The sequence below is a fragment of the Ammospiza nelsoni genome, chromosome 25, assembly GCF_027579445.1.
Source record: "Ammospiza nelsoni isolate bAmmNel1 chromosome 25, bAmmNel1.pri, whole genome shotgun sequence".
In the NCBI taxonomy this organism is placed as follows: domain Eukaryota; kingdom Metazoa; phylum Chordata; class Aves; order Passeriformes; family Passerellidae; genus Ammospiza; species Ammospiza nelsoni.
The window spans coordinates 2,571,886-2,594,000 of NC_080657.1; the positions used below are offsets into that span (position 1 = coordinate 2,571,886).

Here is a 22,115-nt window from a genome sequence, read left to right on the forward strand (position 1 = left end):
CTCCTGACCCCATTTCTTGCCCCCAAAGCCATTATTTTCATCCTCCTCCAAAGCCCCTGGAGCTGGGAAGTTCCACCAGGAAATTTTCCTGCCCAGGCAGGTTCTGGGAGCAGGGGCTGCTCTCAAATCCAAGCAGGTGGAAAAGCAGCCCAGAACTAACATTTCATTTCTTGTAATGATCCTCAAACCCCCAACTTAATTAAATTACCAATGTCACTTTTTTTTTTTAATGAACCCATTCCTGCTTTTATGCTTCCATCCCTTAAAATTAATGAGTAGAACTCCTCTATAAATAAAAATCCATCATTTTTAAAAGTCAATCTCCACCACGAGCTGCTCTCTACTTAATGAACTGTGAAGAATCAGACAACCCTGACCTGCATGGGATCTTAAAATCAGACTTGAAAAACAGATCTCAGATTAAAATTCTGCTTCACTGAGCTGCCTGCCCATTCCAGATCTTGCTCCACAGCAGCTTTGTGGGGAGCAGCATTAACCCCCCACTGCCCTGGGTCGCTGCAGGGAGCTTGGATTGGGGTTTTTAAATCACCCAAGTGCAGGAGATCTTCAAATTCCTGCTGATGGAGAGACAAAAATGACTCCAGAGGGGTTGGGGGTACATCCAGAGATTTGTGGGGATGAAGGAAAGGTCCTGTTACCGATTTTCTGCTCCTTCCCACGATGAATTCTGAGCAGTTTATTTCATTTGTCCGCACCTGAACAGCTGCCAAAGGCTGATCTGATTTTACGACAGAGGAAAGGCAATGGGATTATCCTGGTGCACCTGCAATGTCACTGTCCCAGCGCTGGCTGGGCTCAGGACACCTCCCTGAAGGTGACCCAGCACAGGAGCCACTCTGGGGATGCTAAAGGCCAGCCCAGACCCAGCAGAACCAGGGCAGAACCACGACTGTGACACCAGGTGACAATGGCCTGGTGCACCAGTGACACCTCCTTAGCAAGAAATTGATGCCTCAGGTTTTAATTTTTATGTTTTTCAGGTTCTGTGCTGCTCTAGTGGGTGGGTCTGGGGTTCATATCAGGGGATGGTGAGCTCTGTGCACAGAGCAGGGAGACAAAACAATTCCTGCTCCAGCTGGGGACCAAGGACAAATGACCCAAATCTCAGGCCCAAGAGCAGAAACAATGTGGAATGAAGAGAAAAACAAGGATGGGACTGCCTGGGCTAAAGCTGGAATGGGACAATGAACTCCAAGATGCAAATGGAGCAGAATTGATAAAAGTGAGAGACTTTGTAACCAGTCATGCATTTTGTGATCATTTTGGTTCATCTTGGGTGCAGCCCTGGCTGGGCTCTTGTGCTGCCCAAGCTGGATCCATTCAGGCCTTTTTTCTCCCTGATTCTCATTTTTTACTTCCATTTCTCCCTACCTCTCATTTTTCACCTCCATTTCTCCCTGTTTCTCACATTTACCTCTCTTTCTCCCTGCTTCTCATGTTTTAGCTCCTTGTTTCCCTGATCGATGTTTTTTAACCCAATTTCTCCCTGATTCTCATTCTTTACCTCCCTTTCTCCCTGATTCTCATGTTTTACCCCCGTTTCTCCCTGATTCTCACTTTTTACCTCCCTTTCTCCCCGATCCTCATTTTTACCCCCCTTTCTCCCTGCTTCTCATGTTTTACCTCCCTTTCTCCCTGTTTCTCATCCATTTTTTCCCGATTCTCTTTTTTTTACCTCCATTTCTCCCTGCTTCTCATGTTTTACCCCCATTTCTCCCTGATTCTCACTTTTTACCTCCCTTTCTCCCTGATCCTCATGTTTTACCTCCATTTTCCCCTTTATCGTACTTTTTACCTTCTTCTCTCCCTTTCTCTCATTTTTTACCTCCCTTTCTCCCTGATTCTCCTTTTTACCTCCCTTTCTCCCTGTTTCTCATTCATTTGTCCCTAATTCTCATGTTTTACCTCCTTTTCTTCCTGCTTCTCGCTTTTTTGCCTCCCTTTCTCCGTTTCTCATTTTTTAACCTCCATTTCTCTGTTTCTCATGTTTTACCTCCTTTTCTGCCCGCTTCTCATTTTTCACCTCCATTTCTCCGTTTCTCATTTTTCACCTCCATTTCTCCCTGTTTCTCTCATCCATTTCTCCCTGTTTCTCTCATTTTTCTCATCCATTTCTCCCAGTTTCTCATTCTTTCCTCCCTTTCTCCCGGCTCTCCTGAGCTCCCAGATCTGCTGATCCACACCAGAACCTCCCTCCCATCCGCCTTCAGCCCTCACATCCATTCCTTTCCACCCTTTTTAACCAGGCTGCTCCCAACTTTTCCTCATCCCAGGGTGGAGTTTCCAGCATCAGGAGCCTTTCACAACCTGGTGCTCGTCAAGCTGAGCCTCCTTGTTCCAGTTCATTCGAAATTAATTAGGAGTTTTTAAGTCATTAGATGTGACTCAACGCATCCTTGGCCACAGTCCCACCATCACAAGGCATCCAGCCTCATTACATCAGCCTCTCCCAAATGCTCTCAATTGTCAGCAGGGAAAGAAGAGGGGAAAAAAACAAAAAGAAAAAGGGGAAAAAAGAAAAAAAAAAAACATTTAAAAAGGGGAAAAAAACATTAAAAAGGGAAAAAAGGAAAAAAAAAACATTCAAAAAGGGAAAGGGAAAAAGGGAAAAAACAATTTAAAAAGGGGGAAAAACCATTAAAAAGAGGAAGAAAAGGGAAAAAGGAAAAAAGTCATTAAAAAGGGAAAGAAAAGGGGAAATAACATTAAAAAGGGAAAGAAAGGGGGGGGAAGGGAAAAAAAACCATAAAACATTAAAAAGGGAAAAAAAAGGGAAAAAAAGGGAAAAAACCAATTTAAAAGGGGGGAAAACCATTGAAAAGGGAAAGAAAGGGGGGGAAGGGAAAAAAACCATAAAAACATTAAAAAGGGAAAGAAAAGGGAAAAAAGGGAAAAAACAATTTAAAAGGGGGAAAAACCATTAAAAAGAGGAAGAAAAGGGAAAAAGGAAAAAATCATTAAAAAGGGAAAGAAAAGGGGAAATAACATTAAAAAGGGAAAGAAAGGGGGGGGAAGGGAAAAAAACACATAAAACATTAAAAAGGGGAAAAAAAGGGGAAAAAAAGGGAAAAAACCAATTTAAAAGGGGGGAAAACCATTAAAAAGGGAAAGAAAGGGGGGGAAGGGAAAAAAAACCCAAAAACATTAAAAAGGGAAAGAAAAGGGAAAAAAGGGAAAAAACAATTTAAAAGGGGGAAAAACCATTAAAAAGAGGAAGAAAAGGGAAAAAGGAAAAAATCATTAAAAAAGGAAAGAAAAGGGGAAATAACATTAAAAAGGGAAAGAAAGGGGGGGAAGGGAAAAAAACCCAAAAACATTAAAAAGGGAAAGAAAAGGGAAAAAAGGGAAAAAACAATTTAAAAGGGGGGAAAACCATTAAAAAGGGAAAGAAAGGGGGGGAAGGGAAAAAAACCCAAAAACATTAAAAAGGGAAAGAAAAGGGAAAAAAGGGAAAAAACAATTTAAAAAGGGGGAAAAACCATTAAAAAGAGAAAGAAAAGGGAAAAAACATTAAAAAGGGGAAAAAAAGGGGGAAAAACATTTAAAAAAGGAAAAGGGAAAACATTTTAAAAGGGAAAGGGAAAAAACCATTTAAAAAGGAAAGAAAAGGGGGAAAAACATTAAAAAAGGGGGGAAAAAGGGAATAAAAGGGGAATAAGCATTACAAAAGGGGGGAAGGGAAAAATACATTAGAAAAGGGAAAGAAAAGGAAAAGAAAGGGAAGAAAACAAAAAAAGAAAAGGGAAAAACATTAAAAAAGGGAAAGAAAATTGAAAAAAATAAACATTAAAAGGGTAAAGGAAAGGGGAAAAAAGGGAAAAACATTAAAAAAGGAAAAAAAAAATTTAACATTTTTTTCTGTTTTTCTGCCTTTCCTGGATTTTTTGGGGGGATTGGAAGTCAAGATATCCACAGGAATCAACAGGAGAGCCAGGGCAGGGAGATATTCTCTTAATGAGCCAGCCTGCACTGGATCCAAGAAATTCAAGGGAAAAATCAGATTTTTTAAAGAGAATATCCAGATTTCTAAGATTTCTAAGATCCAGATTTCTAAGAGAATATCCAAGATTTCCATCACAATTCAAAATTTAAGTGGGCACCCGTGGAGGATGTGGAGAGTGGAGGAGGGATCCACACAGAACCATTTCCTCTCATTCTCCATCCATCATTTTTGGGCCAAGTGCTCCAGGGATACTCCAGGGCTGTCTGAGATATTTCAGCAGTGTTTTAGCACAATCTGCTCCAGTTCAGAAGAGTTTTAATCTTCACAAGAACTGTCCAGAGTGTGCTACAGCAAAGGAAATAAATGGGACCGTTTTCATTTCATTTTATCCCTTTTTCTTTTCGTGCCATGATTTGTTTCCAGTACAGCCAGAGATAAAACTAAATGGAAACTACTTTTTCCCCCCGTTCTCCAATATTTCTCTGTTCACTAAAAACCAGCCAGAAAGTCACTTTTGGAAAATGGTTTATCATCCATCTTGTTTGTGGGAGTAGTTCTGGTCCTTTTTGGGTGGATTTTTATTTTCTTTTTTTTCCTTTTTGGAAGCTCAAGTTTTCAATTTCCCTTTCTGGAACGTGCCTCAGCAACTTCTGAGCAAGTTCAGAGCAACTTCCAAGGATATCCCAGAGGCTGGGAGAGGAGGGGCTTGGCTTTGATTAAATCCTCATCAGGATCAAATTAATACAGAAACAGCAGAGATTTGTATCCAAAAAGGAGACAGAGGAGTCCTGGAACTTTATTCCAATAAAGGGAGAGGCCATGGGGCATTCCACTCAAATTTTTGGAGGATGCAGCCTCCTTTTTATCCCAATTTCCCAGCTGCATTTCCCTTCTCTCTTTCCCCATTTCTGAGGTACTTGAGAGGTTCAGACTTCCCAAAATTCCTGATACAGAAGATTTCCTTCCTATGTACAACCCTCCCTTTTAATTTTGAATTCTTACAGAATTTAGGGGTTTTTCCCCATTTCTGAGGTACTTGAGAGGTTCAGACTCCCCAGAACACCCGATCCCAAAGATTCCCCTCTAAGGTACAACCCTCCCTTTGAATTTTTAATTCTTACAGAATTCAGGGGGTTTTCTTCCCCATTGTTTCTTTCATCTTTCAATGTCTCATTTCATTTCTCAACAAACCTAAAGTTTATCTGTAAAATCAAATATCCTTTTCCATGATCAATCAGTGGAATCCTTCCCATTGTTCCTTTTCCCTCCCAGTGCTGTTTTATCCCCCTGAACAGCTCCAACCTCCCAGAGCCACAACACTCGAGCACAGCTCCATTTAAAGGAGGTGCTGAAGTGTTTTGCTGAGCAGCAATGCTGTAAGTGTGAGTTTAAAAGCTCCACTGAACTGGCATTCAACAGCTGCAGAGTGACTCCAAAACCTTTCCCCAGGGAGGAGAGGTTGGGGCTGCATTGCCTCCCTCCCTCCCTGAGCCCAGGGTTAATCATTGCATGGTGCCAGGAAAATCCATCCACAAACACCAGAGGAGTGTGTCAAAAAGGAGACAGAGGAGTCGTGGAACTTTATTCCAGTAAAGGCAGAGGCCATGGGGGATTCTCCATGGGACCTTTCACATTTTTTAGAGGACACAGCCTCCTTTTTATCCCAGTTTCCCATCTGCATTTCCCTCTCTCCTTCCCCACTGGCTGAGGTATTTGAGAGGTTCAGATTTCCCAAATCTAACACAGACCCCCTTCTGATGTTCCCCCCTTTTTCTTTTCCTTGTGTCTCTTTTTTTTTCCCTCCAAATCCAGAGATTCAGCACAGTTTGAGTGAGTAACAATCTGTGGAATTTCTATGGAATTTATGGTTATTCCCATTGATTCTTTCACCTCTCTGTATCTGAACTTTTCTACCATCAGAAAAACAAAGACACCACCTCACTGCTCTGAGTGGGAAAAGTGCAGCACCAGGAGATCAGAGCAGGCACCAAACTGATGCTTTAAATTTTAATTTTCATATTTTTGAGATTCTATACCACATTGTATATACCCTAATAATATAAACCATAATTCTGAACTCCATATAAAGTGTTTTAGCAAGTTCTCCTCACAGCTCAGTCCCACAATCAATTTCCAGCCCCAGAACCAAGGACACCGCTGCAGCTTCAGCCCCAAAAAATGCAAACAGCAGGGAATGGAGGGGAGCAACCTGGGAGGGTGGGACTGCAGAACCTGCAGCTGGAATTGCACAATTAACCCCTATAATAAATAAAACTTAAAGAAGTTTTATAAGTTATAAACCTCAGGGTACATATTGGGTGTAGCCTCAGGCTCTTGGGAGAGAGGGGGAAATGTCCTTGTGCTGCCCAAGGTGGATCCTGTAAAAACCTTTCAATAAATAAATAATAATTTAAATTATTCCCTTACTCTGTCCAGCCCCTGTTCCAGGCAGCCTCTCCAGGCCCCAGAGGGGAGCAGAGAGGAGCTGAACTGCCAGGGTGTCGCAGACATCTTTAATCCTTTCCTTAGGATTTTTCCTCCTGAGAAGCTGAGAGGCCTCAGGAACAAAATGTAAACAATGGTTATCTGCTGCTGTGGAATGCAACAGGTGCATCTGGGATTGGTCTCATGTGGTTGTTTCTAATTAATGGTCAATCACAGTCAGCTGGCTCGGACAGAGAGTCTGAGCCACAAACCTTTGCTATCATTCCTTCCTATTCTATTCTTAGCCAGCCTTCTGATGAAATCCTTTCTTCTATTCTTTTAGTATAGTTTCAATATAATATATATCATAAAATAATAAATCAAGCCTTCTGAAACATGGAGCCAGATCCTCATCCCTTCCCTCATCCTCAGAGCCACATCCTCAGTGTGGGACCAGCCTGAGCTGCCCTGCTCAGTGTGAACTGATGCCACACAGACACTGGGTGCCAGTGTTGGTCTGCTCAGCTCCTCCCTGCAGCCACCCTGGCCATGGAACACTCTTTGTTCTGGGGGAAAAAAAGCCACTTCCAACTTTAGAGGCCACATTGTTCAGCTGCTCATTGATCTGCTCTGGCTGCTGGCTCCTCACCCAGGAGCGGGGGTTGCAGCCAGCTCCATCTGCTAAATAAATAAATAAAATGTGAAATAAATAAATATTGCACCGCATCACTGCATTCCTGGGCTCACAATGGGCAGGGCTGCAAGGGCAAATCTCATGAAATATCACATCCCTGACATCAAAATATGACACCAAAAGCCAAAGGAGGCTGAGCTGGCAGTGCAGGCACCTCCCTTCAACACCCAGGACCCAAAACCATCCCAAGGATGGCGCCACAAACAGCCCACAGAGCTGCCACAGCAATTCTGGTCACCAGCTGCCGCCAGCTCCGCAGACTCATTATTAATTTGTGGTCATAACTGATGAAAAATAAAAAACCCCAAACCTCCAGATGGTAATTTCATCCCCTTCACTGCAAACACAGCTCAAGTGATCCAATTATGTCATAAAAACACGCCCAGGGCTCGGCACAAGCAGAGTCTGGGGAGGGCTCAGCTCCTTCAGCTGCACTTGGGATCTCCCCAGTGCCTGAATCTGGTCAGGGATGGGAATTTCTCCTGATTTCTGCACCTTTGCTGTGCCAGAATGCAAGGCAGGATATGATATTTAATATTTAATATTTAATATATAATATACTATTTATAATATATAATATTCAATATAGTATATAATATATAGTATATAATATATAGTATATAATATATAATATATAATATATAATATATAATATATAATATATAATATATAATATATAACATTAACATATAATATATATTATATTATATTATATATAACATATAACATATGATATATAATATATTCTATATTATATATAACATATAACATAAAATATATTAGATATAACACACAATGTATTATATATAACATATAATGTATAAATACATAAATATATAATAGAAATATATATATTATATGATATATTATATGATATATATTATATGTGATAGATACAATATTATATATAATATCTGACATATAATATATAATGATATCTATATATGATATATAAAAATATATAAAATATATACTATATATAATATGTAATAGAAATTATAACATATAATTTTTGTATTAATATATCAATTAATTTCTGCACAAAATTGGGGAATTTACAGGAAATTTTTCTGATTTTGGTGAATTTTTCACTTTGTTGCTGAAATTACTGGAAGATTAAATAACTGAATTGTATTAATATAAAATACAGATACTAGATTAATAGATTATACATTATATTAATGTATATAATATTAATTAATGTATATAATATTAATCTATTATCTATATTCTATATTAACATAGAATTGTATATTCTATATTAATATACAATATAGATAATAGAATAATATTTAATTATATCTATATTTAATATATATAATATAGATGTGATATAGATAGATAGATAGATAGATAGATAGATAGATAGATAGATAGATATAGATAGATATATATATAGATATATATATATTTCACATATATATGTGTCTGTATATATATGTATAAAATTTGGAATAAATGTTCCAAACAGCTCAAGGAGACCTTAAACACACCACGAATTCATGCAGGGGAGTTGTTACAAATGAAAAAATCTATATATCCATACTGCAAAGCATCCACTGTACAAACATTGTCATGGAAACAGGACTCAGATCTGCTTTAAAGGACTCAGAGTAAGGGGGAAGAGAAAGGGCTGGACTGAACCCCAAAAAAACCCAAATAAAAACCCTCCCAACTGCCCTGAATCTTCTTCTGCAAATCCCAGAATTCCACAAAAATCAGAGTTTCATGGGCTGCACAACCTGCACAGGCCCAACACCACCTGACCCTTCTCCAAGATCCCAAAAATTTCCTTTCCTAGCTGTTTTCTCCACAAAAAAAAATCCGAATATCCCTGCTCTGCTCCCAGCCACTGCTTCCAAGGCTGCCCCTGGAATTTCCAGGGGGAATTTCAGGGCTCCAATTGCTGCTCACACAAATTGCTCCAGGGCTTTGTTGTGCTCTGCTCCATTGCCCTTGCAGCAGAACACGGATTTTTCTGTAAAATATCCAAATTCCAGCTGCTCTGGGTCTGCTCATGCAGAATTACAAATGTAGAACAGGAATTTGACTTCCAGGAAGTTGTTTTTTTTTTTTCCTGCTGAATTCCTTCTTTAGCAGCCTGAGGACACAAAATCCCATTACTGAAATGCTGGGAGATGGTTTGGGATAAAACCACCAAGACGTGGTTGGGAATTCCCATCAAAACACAATGAATGGGATAAATAAAGAGGGAATAAATAAATTTTATAATAAATAAATAAGTAGGGAATAAACAAATTTTTCCTCCTATTCTGTGCTCCTGGCTTAATTTTATAGGATGAGAGTTGGCACTGAGGAGCGGGTTAAAAACAATAATCATTATTCCAATGTATTTTAAATGGAAAAAAAAAATATTCCTCTGGTTTAGTTTAGAGCATTAAATCTATAAATATTTTTAAATATATAAGAAAATGTCTGGAATATGAATTCTGGGACCCAACCAGGAGATGGAATTTCCACACTCCCAGAGGAAAGTCAGGTGAAAATTCCAGTTAAAATTCCAGATGCTTCACAAGAATAAATAAGTAATTTAAGGACAAATTCTTCCTAAAAACCATCAGGGAGGAACAAAAAAGGGAAAACTGCTCTGGACTCAGCTTTGGGCTCTGAAAGGGATGAAGGGGTTGGGAAGAGGCTGAAGCAGGAGATGATCCCAAATCCAGGATAAATGATGTGGATTTGTACAAATGGGACACCCAGCTATGGGGAAAACCCACCAGAATGAAATAAAAATGGGGAAAAAATGAGAGGAAAGAAATATTCCTGAAAATCTGCTTCCTCCACGAGGCCAGGGCAAAATAATCCATTCATTTCACAAATCGGCATTTCACAATTCGTTTTGGGAAATTCAGATTCGTCCCTTCAACCAGGAGATGGAATTTCCACACTCCCAGAGGAAAGTCAGATAAAAATTCCACTTTAATTCCAGCAATAAATAAGTAATTTAAGGACAAATTCTTCCTAAAAGCCACCAGGGAGAAACAAAAAAGGGAAAACTGCTCTGGACTCAGTTTTGGGCTCTGAATGGGTTATTTGGAACCCATTTTCCCCAAGCTTTTTTTACCCAGCCTCTTTCTTTCCCCTCAGCTTTTGTGCAAAGCTGAAAATATCCAGCCGTGCCACGCTGCCTGTTTGTGGAATAACATCAGAGCTGCCAAATTCCCCTCCCTCCATTCTGCACTGCTCACTGCCCATTCCCAGGCAGAAAAAATGGGATTTTTTTGTTGTTCTTCTCCCTTGCTTTGGCACCAGAAGCTCTCTGGAATTGAATGAGCTCATATTTTTCCCCCCATCAGGATGAAAAGTGCTCCCAGAATTTCATGGGATTTGTTGGGATCATAAAGATTTGGATGTGGGGGTTTGATCCAAAAGAGGAGAAACACCTGGATTTATATATATTAATAGATGTGTTTGATACAAATAGAATGATTCAGCAGTAAAATGGGTCAAATCAGCATCAAAACGGGAAAAATTCAGCACCAAAATGGGCCAAAATAAAGAGCCATAATGGGACAAATTCAGCACCAAAATGGGTAAAATTCAAGCATCAAAATGGACCAAATTAAAGCACCATAATGGGAAAAATTAAGCACCAACATGGGCCAAATTCAGCACCAAAATGAGCCAAATTAAGTAGCAAAATTGGCCAAATTCAAGCAGTAAAACTGGACAAGCTCAGCACCAAAATGGGAAAAATTCAGCACCAAAATGGGCCAAACTCAAGCAGTAAAACTGGACATATTCAGCACCAAAATAAGCATCAAAATGGGACAAATTAAAGAACCATAATAGGCCAAATTAAGCAGCAAAATGGACCAAATTCAGCACCAAAATGGGCCAAACTCAAGCAGTAAAACTGGATATATTCAGCACCAAACTGGACCAAATTAAGCATCAAAATGGGAAAAATTAAAGAACCATAAATGGGCCAAATTAAGCATTAAAATGGGACAAATTCAGCACCAAAATGGGCCAAATTCAAACAGTAAAATGGGACAAATTCAGCACCAAAATGGGCCAAACTCAAGCACCATAATGGGCCAAATTCAGCATCAAAATGGGAGAAATTAAGCATCAAAACTGACCAAATTAAAGCACCAAAATGGGCCAAAATCAGCACCAAAACGAGACAAATTCAGCACCAAAATGTGAAAAATTAAAGCAGCATAATGGGAAAAATTAAAGTACCATCACGGGACAAATGAGGCATCAAAATGGACCAAATTCAGCACCAAAATGGGAAAAATTAAAGCAACAAAACGGACCAAATTCAGCACCAAAATAGACCAAATTAAAGCACCAAAATGGGGAAAATTCAAGCAGTAAAATGGGACAAATTCAAGCTCCAGAGTTCCCTCAGAGGCTCCTGCACTGTTTTTTCCCTCTCCTCCCTCAGCCAGGAGTGGCAGCTCCTTCACTGCAAGTGTCACTTGAATTTGCTTAAATGCTTTAATAGAGCCTCCTGATTGGGCTCATTTGCATATGCAAATCACACGCCAATAGGAGACACTTAATATTCCCCCGACTTCATTTAGGGCTGCAGCAAACACGGGTCAATATCTGAGGGAGGGGGGCTTGGGGCTGAGTCAGCAAATGCTAATTAGCTCTGCTGCTTCCAAGCCTTAAAATCAATTAGTGGGATATTAAAGCAGACTGGCTGGGAGCTCGTTGAAGTAATAAAAATCTTTTGTGTGGCTAAAAAGGAAAAAGAGGGAAAAAAAAAAAAAAAAAAGAAAAAAATAAAAAAGAGGAAAGTTTGACTCTTCCTTCCCTGGAGAGGATCCTGATGGGGAGAAAATTATCCAGCCCTGGGATGTGGCTCTGGATTGGGGGAGAAAAACAGGAAAATCCCAAAAACACATGGATTTATGGGGGATTTTCCCCTCTGCCCTCATTGGAAAAATGGGAAGAGCAAAAGGAATGGCAGCAGCAAATCCACAGCCACTAAATCCTGATTGGGAGGGGAAACGCAGGAAAATCCCAAATTCACACTGATTTCAGAGGGATTTTTCTCTCTACCTTCATTGGAGCAGTGGGAACACTCAGGGACCCGGCTCTGTTGGCTGGATTGGGGTGAAAAGCAGGAAAATCCCAAATTCAAATGGATTTCAGTGAGATTTTTCCTTCTGCCCTCGCTGGAAAATTGGGAACACTCAGGGACAGCAAGAGCAGCACATCTGCAGCCACTAAATCCTGATTGGGAAGGGAAAAGCAGGAAAATTCCAAATTCACATGGTTTTCAGTGGGACTTTTCCCTCTGCCCTCATTGGAAAAATGGGAAGAGCAAAAGGAATGGGAGCAGCAAATCCACAGCCACTCAATCCTGATTGGGAGGGGAAACGCAGGAAAATCCCAAATTCACACTGATTTCAGAGGGATTTTTCTCTCTGCCTTCATTGGAGCAGTGGGAACACTCAGGGACCCGGCTCTGTTGGCTGGATTGGGGGGAAAAGCAGGAAAATCCCAAATCCACATGGATTTAAGTGGGAATTTTCCTTCTGTCTTCATTGGAACAACAGGAAGACGCAGGAGCAGCACATCCACAGCACCAAACCCCAGTTTACCAGGACAGAAATCCCCAGTAAATCCTGGTCAGTGCCATTCCCAGGACAAGGATTCCAGGATTTTACAGCTCAAAAAAATCCCACAGCACCAAAAATCCCACTGAGCACTCCAGGAGCTTTGGAAATCTGAACTCTGAGCTCTGGAAATCTGAATCCTGAGTTTTTATTTCCCTGCTGGTGCGTTGTGCTCAGTGATGCAGCACCAAGCTCAGCCCATCCTGCGCCTCAGGAAACCCAAAATCCAGGTGTTCCCACCCTGAGGAATGTTCTGGATGAGTTGACTCCACCAGGAAGATCCTTTGGAATCACCAGCTGAGGGTCACAGGCTCACAGGAGAGGCACAGGCAGGAAAATCCATGGAAATTCAGTTTTTAAGGCGTTTCCCCTCTCCCAGCTGCAGCTCCTGCACCCACCCCAAGGATATTTGACTTTGGGAACTCATGGGAAGCTCCTGGATCCAGATCCAAGCTCAGTGAACATCCCCAATCCTCCTTTCTGTCCCTTTCCCCACCTAAAATTGTGAATTCATGAACAAAACCCCCAAATTCCCAGGGAAACCCAGCTAAATTCCCAGCACAGCCAAATTCCCATTTATCCCTTCACTCTCTAATCAAGATTTTTTTTTTGGCTTTATGAGTTCCTGAGCACCTGCTGCAGCCCTGAGCTGCTCAGGGCAGACACCTGGCTGCGTTTTACATCCCCAAATTTATTGGACACCACGGAGCAGCACTCAAACAGCTCCTGCCAAGGCTGGCAAAAAAATAAAACTGCATCACCCCTGCCATGCCAATTTGCCATTCCCTCCCCTGGCAAGGCTGGAGTGGCACTGCCTGCAATGTGCTGGTGACCAGGAGAACAATTCCAGCTCTGTTCTGTCATTTTTTTTGTTGTTTTGTTCAGCAGCAAAGTGGAAATAAACAGCTAAATAGGATTTAAAAGGCAGCTTTGGATCTCTCAGGTGGCTTTGCTGTGCTCTGGGAGTTGGCCAGAAAACAGCAACTGCTGTCTAAATGCTGCAGGAGGGGATTTTTTGGGGTGTTTTTTGACCCAAAGTAAAGGTTTTTATTCACATCGGTTCTCCCAGTGCTGGCACAGACCCCAAGCACCAGCAGGAATTGGGGTTAATTTGGGATAAAAAGCCCAGGTGAGGGATTCTGATTCCAGATTCCCATCCACCACCCCACACACACGTCACTGCCAGGGAATTTTTGTGCCAAATCCTTCATTTCCCAACCCGTGGCACATGGAAATGGACCAGGAGCTGCAGGTTGTGACCAGGGACATGGAAAAAGTAAAATTCCCCATGAAAAACCTGCTCAAGGCAAAGCAAATGTTTGATATGAGGTGGAAACCACTTAATTGGGGACACAATCAATGCAGGGCCAGGCTTGAAATCTAATTATCCATCTCCTCCTGCAGACACTGCCCTGTGCACAACAGCCCTGGCACTCAATACTATTGACAGTCCTGCCCTGCCCTCCTGCTTTTCCATGGAATCCAGGGAAAAAAACCCACAAAAAACCAGCAAATTAAAGTTCCTGTGCTGGCACACCCCAAAATCCAGGATTTTATGGCCTGCCATGCTGTTTGCTCCTTGGATTTATCACCACAAGCTGTGAAGGGGCTACAAACTTGATTTTCCTAACTGAGCACAGCTCAGGAGAAGGGATGAGGAAAATCCAATAAATATTCAGGATATTCAGGCATTGTTTCCCCACTTTCCAAACACCACAGGATGCCAGACAGCCCTGAAGCTCAGGAGGAATCTGAAAGCAGTAAAATTGTTAAAAGGTGATAAGATTTGTCTCAGCTGAAGGTTTTGGTCAGGAATTGGGATGGAATTATTCCCTGGGAGGGTGGGAGGGGTTGGGATGGAATTCCCAGAGCATCCTGTCCAAGGAGCACCCTGGGATCATGGAAGGTGTCCCTGCCCTGGAAAGAGGGGAATGGGATCAATTTTGAACCCAAAACCGACCCAAACCTTTCCAGAATTCCAAGTGGGAACTTCCCATCAGCATTCCCAGCTCGTTCTGCATTTAGCTCTTTATTAATATTGGAAATTTGGGAACTCACCCTCAATATCCACAGCAGAACGTTTGTTCGGTTTTATGGAGTTTTTGTTTGTTTGGCTTTGTGTGTTCCTTAGTTTGAGTTTTTTGTTTGGGTTTGTGGTCTTTAATTTGGGGTTTTTGTTTGTTTGGCTCCGTGTGTTCTTTGGTTTGGGTCCTTAGTTTGTTTGGTTTGTGGTTTTTTTTGTTTATTTAGTTTGTGGTCTTTCGTTTATTTGGGTTTGTGGGGTTTAGTTTGGGTTTTTTGCTTGTTTGGGCTTGTGGAGAATTAGTTTGGGGTTTATGGATGTTAATTTGATTGGTTTTGTGGTTTTCAGTTTGTTTGGTTTGTGGGTTTTTAGTTTGTTTGGCTTCATTCATTCTTAATTTGGGTTTTGTGTTTGTTTAGTGGTTTTTAGTTTATTTGGGTTTGTGGTCTTTATTTGGGTTTGTGGTTTTTAATGTGGGTTTTTTATTTGTTTGGGTTTTGTGGATTTCAATTTGGTTAGTTTTGTGTCATTTCAGTTTGTTTGGTTTATGGTCTTTAGCTTGGCTTTGTGTGTTCTTTAATTTGGGGTTATGTTTGGTTTGTGGTTTTCAGTTCGGGTTTTTTGTTTGTTTGGATTTGGTGGATTTTAATTTGGTTGGTTTAGTGGTTTTTAGTTTAATTTGGATGTGTGGTTTTTACTTTATTTGGATTTGTGGGTTTTAGTTTGTTTTGTGTCTTTTCATTTATTTGAGTTTGTCGTTCTTAATTTATAATAACAAATAAGCTTTGTGGCTTATTCGTTTCGCTTTTGTGGATTTTCTGGCTGGTTGGCTTTGTGGGTTTTTAATTTCTTTTGTAAGATTTTAATTTGTTTGATTTGGGTTTTTTTTCTTTATTTGGGTCCGTGAGATTTTAGATTATTTGCATTTGTGGGACTTTAGATCATTTGGATTTTTAGGATTTTACTTCATTTGGGTCTGTGGTTTTTAGCTTGGTTTGCCTTTGTTTCCTTTGGGTTTTCCTCCACCAAGGACACTCCCAGCCTACCAAACCCAGCAGCTCATTTGGGCAACTTTTAGACAAAAATCTCCATTATTGAGTCCCCAAATCCCACAAGAACTCAAACTGATCCCACAACAGAGCCAAACTCCAGCTGGGAAAAGGGAGAATTGCAGCAACAACATCCCCAAAAAAACCCCAGAGCCAGGAATGCTCCGAGAGGGACGGAAGCAGCAATAAAAACACAATTTAATTGTATTTTCTCCATCTGTTTGCACAACTCTGCAAAGAGCCTGTGAAGAATGAGCCCAGTATTTATCTCCAAACAGCTCCAGCTCCTTTCCCTGGGGATTTAACGCCTCTAATTCCTGAAAATGAGCAGTGTTGGTGCAGCCCTAATTGCTCCTTTTCAATCAGTGTTTGCTGAGAGAATTCGCTGCAGCTGCCATCGATGTCTTGGGAAGGGAAAAGTTTCATCCCCTGGATTTCCTCAGGGATCCACAGGGCCCTGCTTCAACCCAGGAATTCCCACTGAATTCTGCTTTTTTGTGGGGGGGGGGGAGAAATCCAGACCACCAACAAAAACCCCGCCCTAATATTAAAATTTTAAAATTTTAATTAAAATATTAAGTTATAAAGAGGAAGGTTCCTTAAAAAAGGCATTTTAAAAATATTTTACTTAAATATTAATGTATTTTATGTTTCTTATGTATATATAATTTTTTAATATATTATATATATATATTTTTTTTTTTTTAATAGTCACTTTATATCCCTTTAAAAAAGGGTCCTGGGTCCCTCCAGGAACTCCCACTGAATTTTGCTTTTGGGGAGGAAAAACCTAGACTACCAAAAAGGAAAAAACCCACCCTAAAATTAAAATTCTAAGTTCCACAATTGAGTTTTTCTAAAAAAAAATTGCATCTGACATTCTTGCATCCCTCTACTTTTACAGAGCCCTCTTCATTTTTATTTTACTTAAATATAGGAGTATTTTATATCAATTCATATTTAAAATATTAATTTTTAATATCGGTTTTTATCTCTATCCTTTTAAAACAGATTTTCACCTATATCTATATATAAAAGTATATATTTTATATATTTTATTTTATATATTTTATTTTATATATTTTATTTTATATATTTTATTTTATATATTTTATTTTATATATTTTATTTTATATATTTTATTTTATATATTTTATTTTATATATTTTATTTTATATATTTTATTTTATATATTTTATTTTATATATTCACCCCTTTTTTATATATATTTATATCCCTCTTCTACAATTAGATTTATAAATTGTGTCCTGACAAGGATATAACTGAAAATAAACCCCCATGATCTGCTTGGGGATTGCCCCAAAGTTGGATTTGGGAAGGTTTTTTCCAACCCAAAAACTTCCACAATTGTGTTTTTCCTTAAATCCCTTTTTATTTGTCACCCTCTGCTCTAACAGCACCCAGAGGTGGTGGCTCTATAATAACTGAATTTACTTTAATAATTTAATCTTCTTTTATCCCTTCATTAGTAAACAAATAAACCACCTGCTCTCTATCCCCTGCTTTATTTTCATTATTTCTGTGGAATTTGTGTAACTTTTCCTCTCACTCAAATTTGCCTGATTTATTTGAAGTCAGCTCTGAGTGAATTCCTCAGGTGTGAGGCAGCAAGGACAGGAATTAATTCCAGCCTCACACATCTTCCAGGACAAACAAAAAAAAAATAAAAATGGGCATTTCTACATTTTTAGAAGACTTTTTTTTCCACCAGATGAGGCTGTCAAGAATCACAACCCAGTCAAATTTAACTAGGATTATTTATAACTGGCTCCAAAAAACAAAAATAAAATCAGCAGCTGAAAGGAAATTCAGGACTCCACAGCTGGGTTGGGGCTGGGAAAAAAGAAAAAAATCCTTTAGTGAGAAAAGAAGGAAAAATCCCCCAGTCTGAGGGTGAACAGGGCTAATTAGGAAATCATGCTGAATTCAAGGGACAGTAAACAGGGAGAAAAAACAAATTTAGGGATGCTGAAAGCATGAAAGCATTTAATTTCGATATTTTCTAAATGAGACGTGCTGAAAACGGAGCTCCCTGAACTGCTGGTGTTTCCTGGAAGCTCCTAAGTAAAAAAAATTACCTTGAGATCAAAGCATTTTATTGAAATGGAAATGAAATCCTCTCTGTTCTCCCAATTTTCCAAGAAATGCTGACAGATTTTCAGTTCCTCAGTCCTTTTTCCACAGCAGCCCCTAAATCATTTTTGTGCTGGTCCAAGGCTCTCTCCTCTCCCCAAATGGGATTTTGGGGGCTCCATCCCCACATTTTTAAGCTGCTGCACTTCTCCCTTTTCCCAGCTGGAGTTTGGCTCTGTTGTGGGATCAGTTTGAGTTCTTGTGGGATTTGGGGACCCAATAATGGAGATTTTTGTCTAAAAGTTGCCCAAATGAGCTGCTGGGTTTGGTAGGCTGGGAGTGTCCTTGGTGGAGGAAAATCCAAAGCAAACAAAGGCAAACCAAACTAAAAACCACCAAATTCAAACCAAATTAAAATCCCACAAATCCAAACAGAGTAAAATCCCAGAAAACCCTATAAAGTAAAATCTCACAAAGCCAAATAAAACCCCAACAAACCCAAATAGAGTAAAATCCCACAGACCCAAATAGAGTAAAACCCAAAAATCCAAATGACCTAAAATCCCAAAAACCCAAATACCCAAATAAAGTAAAACCCAAAAACCCAAATGAACTAAAACACCACAAACCTAAAATGAACAAAATCCCAGAAACCCCTATAAACTAAAACGCCACAAACTCAAATTAACTGAAATCCCACAAATCCAAATAAAGTAACATCCCACAGACCCAAATACACTAAAATCCCACAAATCAAACCAAGATTCCCAGGTATGGGGATTTTGAATGAGTTATGGATGGGACTTTTGAGTTTTTAGATTTGTTTTTGTCTTCTCCACAGGCAGGAAGGGTGAGTTTGGCTCACATTGTTACAGCATGGGCCAGGAGGTCACAACACTCTTTAGTTACAAGATGTTTTAAGGATTTATTGATCAATAAAACATTGCTAACAAGGATATGTCTATTTTTGACCCAATCCTTAAATATTTCATATTATGAACCCATGCAGCAGTGTTGGCCAATGACACAGACCTACACCACTGCATTCCAAACTCCTTCGTAATTACTTTTATTTTTTCTAGATCTTAAACTCCAAAACTCTAAATTTTCCTCTTCTTAACTTCATGCGTCTCTGTTTAAACTACAAATCCACATTCTCATTTCCAGCACCTCAGTTTGGGAGCTTTTCCCAAGGTCTCAGATCAAATCCTGGCTTCAATTCTAAGCTTTGGCTTCCAGGCCCAAATTTCTGAGAACTCCCTGCATTTTGGAATCCAGCACCCAAAGAACTGAATCACAATCACTCCTTCAGCCTTAATTAACACCCAAAATATGAATAATTTCCTTTGGGGCGGGCTCAGGGTGGTATTTCAGCAAGTGAACCCTTCTCCTACCCTCAGGACAAAACTCTGATTTATGCCAACGCTCTCTCTGTCACTGTGGCTCAGGTTAAGTTTTAAATACATTTATTTTCCCCCTTCAGTTAGAGCCTTGAAAGCCTCCTAATCACCAGTCAAACAAAGCCCAGATCGTTTCAGATGTGTGTGACTAAAGGGCAGCCCTGGCCCCAGCCTTTGTACAACATTTCCTGCAGCATCAAGGTAATAAAAGAACATTACAAAGTGTACAAGGAGCTGTGTGTAAATGCCAAAAAAATGAACTGGAAATGTCAAGAAAGTGCAAAAAGCAGCAGCGTGTCCTCTGCCCCAGGATTTGGGAGGGTCTCACACAGAGACTGACAGGGGTTCTACAGCACAGGGGCTGCAAATGGGAAAAGATGAAACAAATTGGGAAAATTTGGGGGGGAAAGCGGTTTTGTAAATGGATTTGACTTTCCTCCCAATGGGTGAGATCACCTGTCCTAAAATCTTCACCTGCCCCCAAATCTTCACCCATCCCAAAATCCTCACATGCACCAAAACCTTCACCTACCCTGACATCCTTATCTATCCCAAAATCCTCACCTGCCCCAACAGCTTCACCTAGGCTCAAAATCCTCACCTGTCCCAAAACCTTCACCTGTTCTAACATCCTCACTTGTCCCAAAAATTTCACCTACCCAAAACCTCCACCTGCTCTGATATCCTCATCTGTCCCAACAGCCTCACGTGCCCAAAACTTTCACCTGTCCTGACATCCTCAGCTGCTCCAAAAGCTTCACCTGTCCCAAAAGCTTCACCTGCTCTAACATCCTCACCTATTCCAAAACTTCCACCTATCCCAAAACCTTTACCTGTCCTGACATCCTCAGCTGCTCCAAAACCTTCACCTGCCCAAAACTTTCACCTGTCCTGATATCTTCACTTATCCCAAAATCCTCACCTGTCCCAAAACCCTCATCTGCCCCCAAATCTTCACCTATCTCCTGACATCCTCATCTATCCCAAAACCTTCACCTGCCCGAACAGAATTCCAGGGAATTCAGCCAGAGCACACTTTTAACAAAAAAAAAAACAACCCCGCTCTGCTGGAAGGAATCAGCAATTTAAGTGCTGAAAAAACACCAGATTAAATGACACAACGGTGAGGCAGAGATGTGCAGCTCATGGAGCAGACCCTGCAGCTCAGTTCCCACCTCCCAGGTGCAATTCCCAGCCCCTCCTGGACTCACCCTCGTAGCTGGCCTGGAAGCCTTGGGCACTGACGGCGTAGTCACTGATGAGCCACAGGGACAGCACCAGGCCCGTGCTGACGATGGGAGCGGGCAGCTGGAACCCTGTCAGCCTGCAGAAACACACGCAGGGTCAGGCACAACAGGGAAAACCCACAGAGAGGTCACAATCACGGGGAAAACCCACACAAGGTGACACTCGTAGGGAAAAATCCACAGTGAGGTCAGCCCCACCAGGGAAAACCCAAAGCCAGGTCACACTCATCGGGAAAAACACACACAAGGTCAAATTCAGTAGAAAAAACCCATAGTGAGATCACACTCAGCACTGCCTTACAAAAGTCCACAGCAAGGTCAGCCCCACCAGGGAAAACCCACAGCGAGGTCACACTCACCAGAGTAATGCACACAAGGTCACAATCACCATTGCGGCCCTACAAAAGTCCATAGCAAGGTCAGCCCCACCAGGAAAAACCCACAGCGAGGTCACACTTACCAGGAAAAACCCACAGTGAGGTCAGTCCCACCAGGGAAACCCACAGCCAGGTCACACTCACCAAAAAAACACACAAAAGGTCACACTCATCATTGTTACACTACAAAAACCCACACAAAGTCACATTCACCACTTCTGACCTGGAAAAAAACCCACAGCCAGGTCAGCCCCACCAGGGAAACCCACACAAGGTCAGTCCCACCAGGGAAAAACCACAGCAAGGTCACAATCATCATTTCTGCCCTACAAAACCCACACAAGGTCAGCCTCAGCAGGAAAAACTCACAGTGAGGTCACACTCGCCACTGCTGCCCCACAAAACCCCACAGCATGGTCACACTCATCACTTCTGACCTGAAAAACCCACAGCAAGGTCACACTCATCACTTCTGACCTGGCAAAAAAGCCACCCAAGGCCACGCTTGTTGTCTTACATATCACAACAGCTCTATTGTCATTAAAGTGTAAGGATTCCATAGTGCCAGAGTTTTGTACCTCCTCAATGTTTCTCACAGGCAGCTCCTCTAAGCATTGACTGTTCTTGGGCCTTGCAGCAGCCAAATTACTCCAGATCCCACCAATCCACTCTTTTGTACCATTGTTCTTATTGGCTACAGGTGTGGCCTGTTACTAATCTTAGTAATTGGTTCCAGCTGCAACTCGTAGGGGGACAAGATTACATTCTCCATTACCTTCATTCACCCATACTGTGTGCCCCCCTACACACACTGACCACTGCTGCCCTACAAAAACCCACACAAGGTCAGTCCCACCAGGAAAAAACCACAGCAAGGTCACAATCATCATTTCTGCCCTACAAAACCCACACAAGGTCAGCCTCAGCGGGAAAAACTCACAGTGAGGTCACACTCGCCACTGCTGCCCCACAAAACCCCACAGCATGGTCACACTCATCACTTCTGACCTGAAAAACCCACAGCAAGGTCACACTCACCAAGAAAACCCACGACAAGGTCACACACCACTTCTGACCTGCAGAAAACCCACAGTGAAGTCACACTCACCAGGAAAAACCCACACAAAGTCACACTCACCACCGCTGCCCTACAGAAACCCATAGCACTGTCACACTCATCACTTCTGGCCTGACAAAAAAAACCCACACAAGGTCACACTCATCACTGCCCTATAAAAATCCA

At 41.0% G+C, this 22,115-nt stretch overlaps 1 protein-coding gene across 1 annotated transcript in view; it reads right to left on the reverse strand.

Moving 5' to 3' along the window:
- CSMD2 (CUB and Sushi multiple domains 2) overlaps positions 1-22,115 on the reverse strand; it is a 234,388-nt gene that overhangs the window by 193,861 nt on the left and 18,412 nt on the right. The window contains exon 3 of the mRNA XM_059488507.1: positions 20,460-20,572. Coding sequence (XP_059344490.1) covers positions 20,460-20,572 — 113 coding nt within the window. The remainder of the gene's footprint in view (positions 1-20,459; positions 20,573-22,115) is intronic.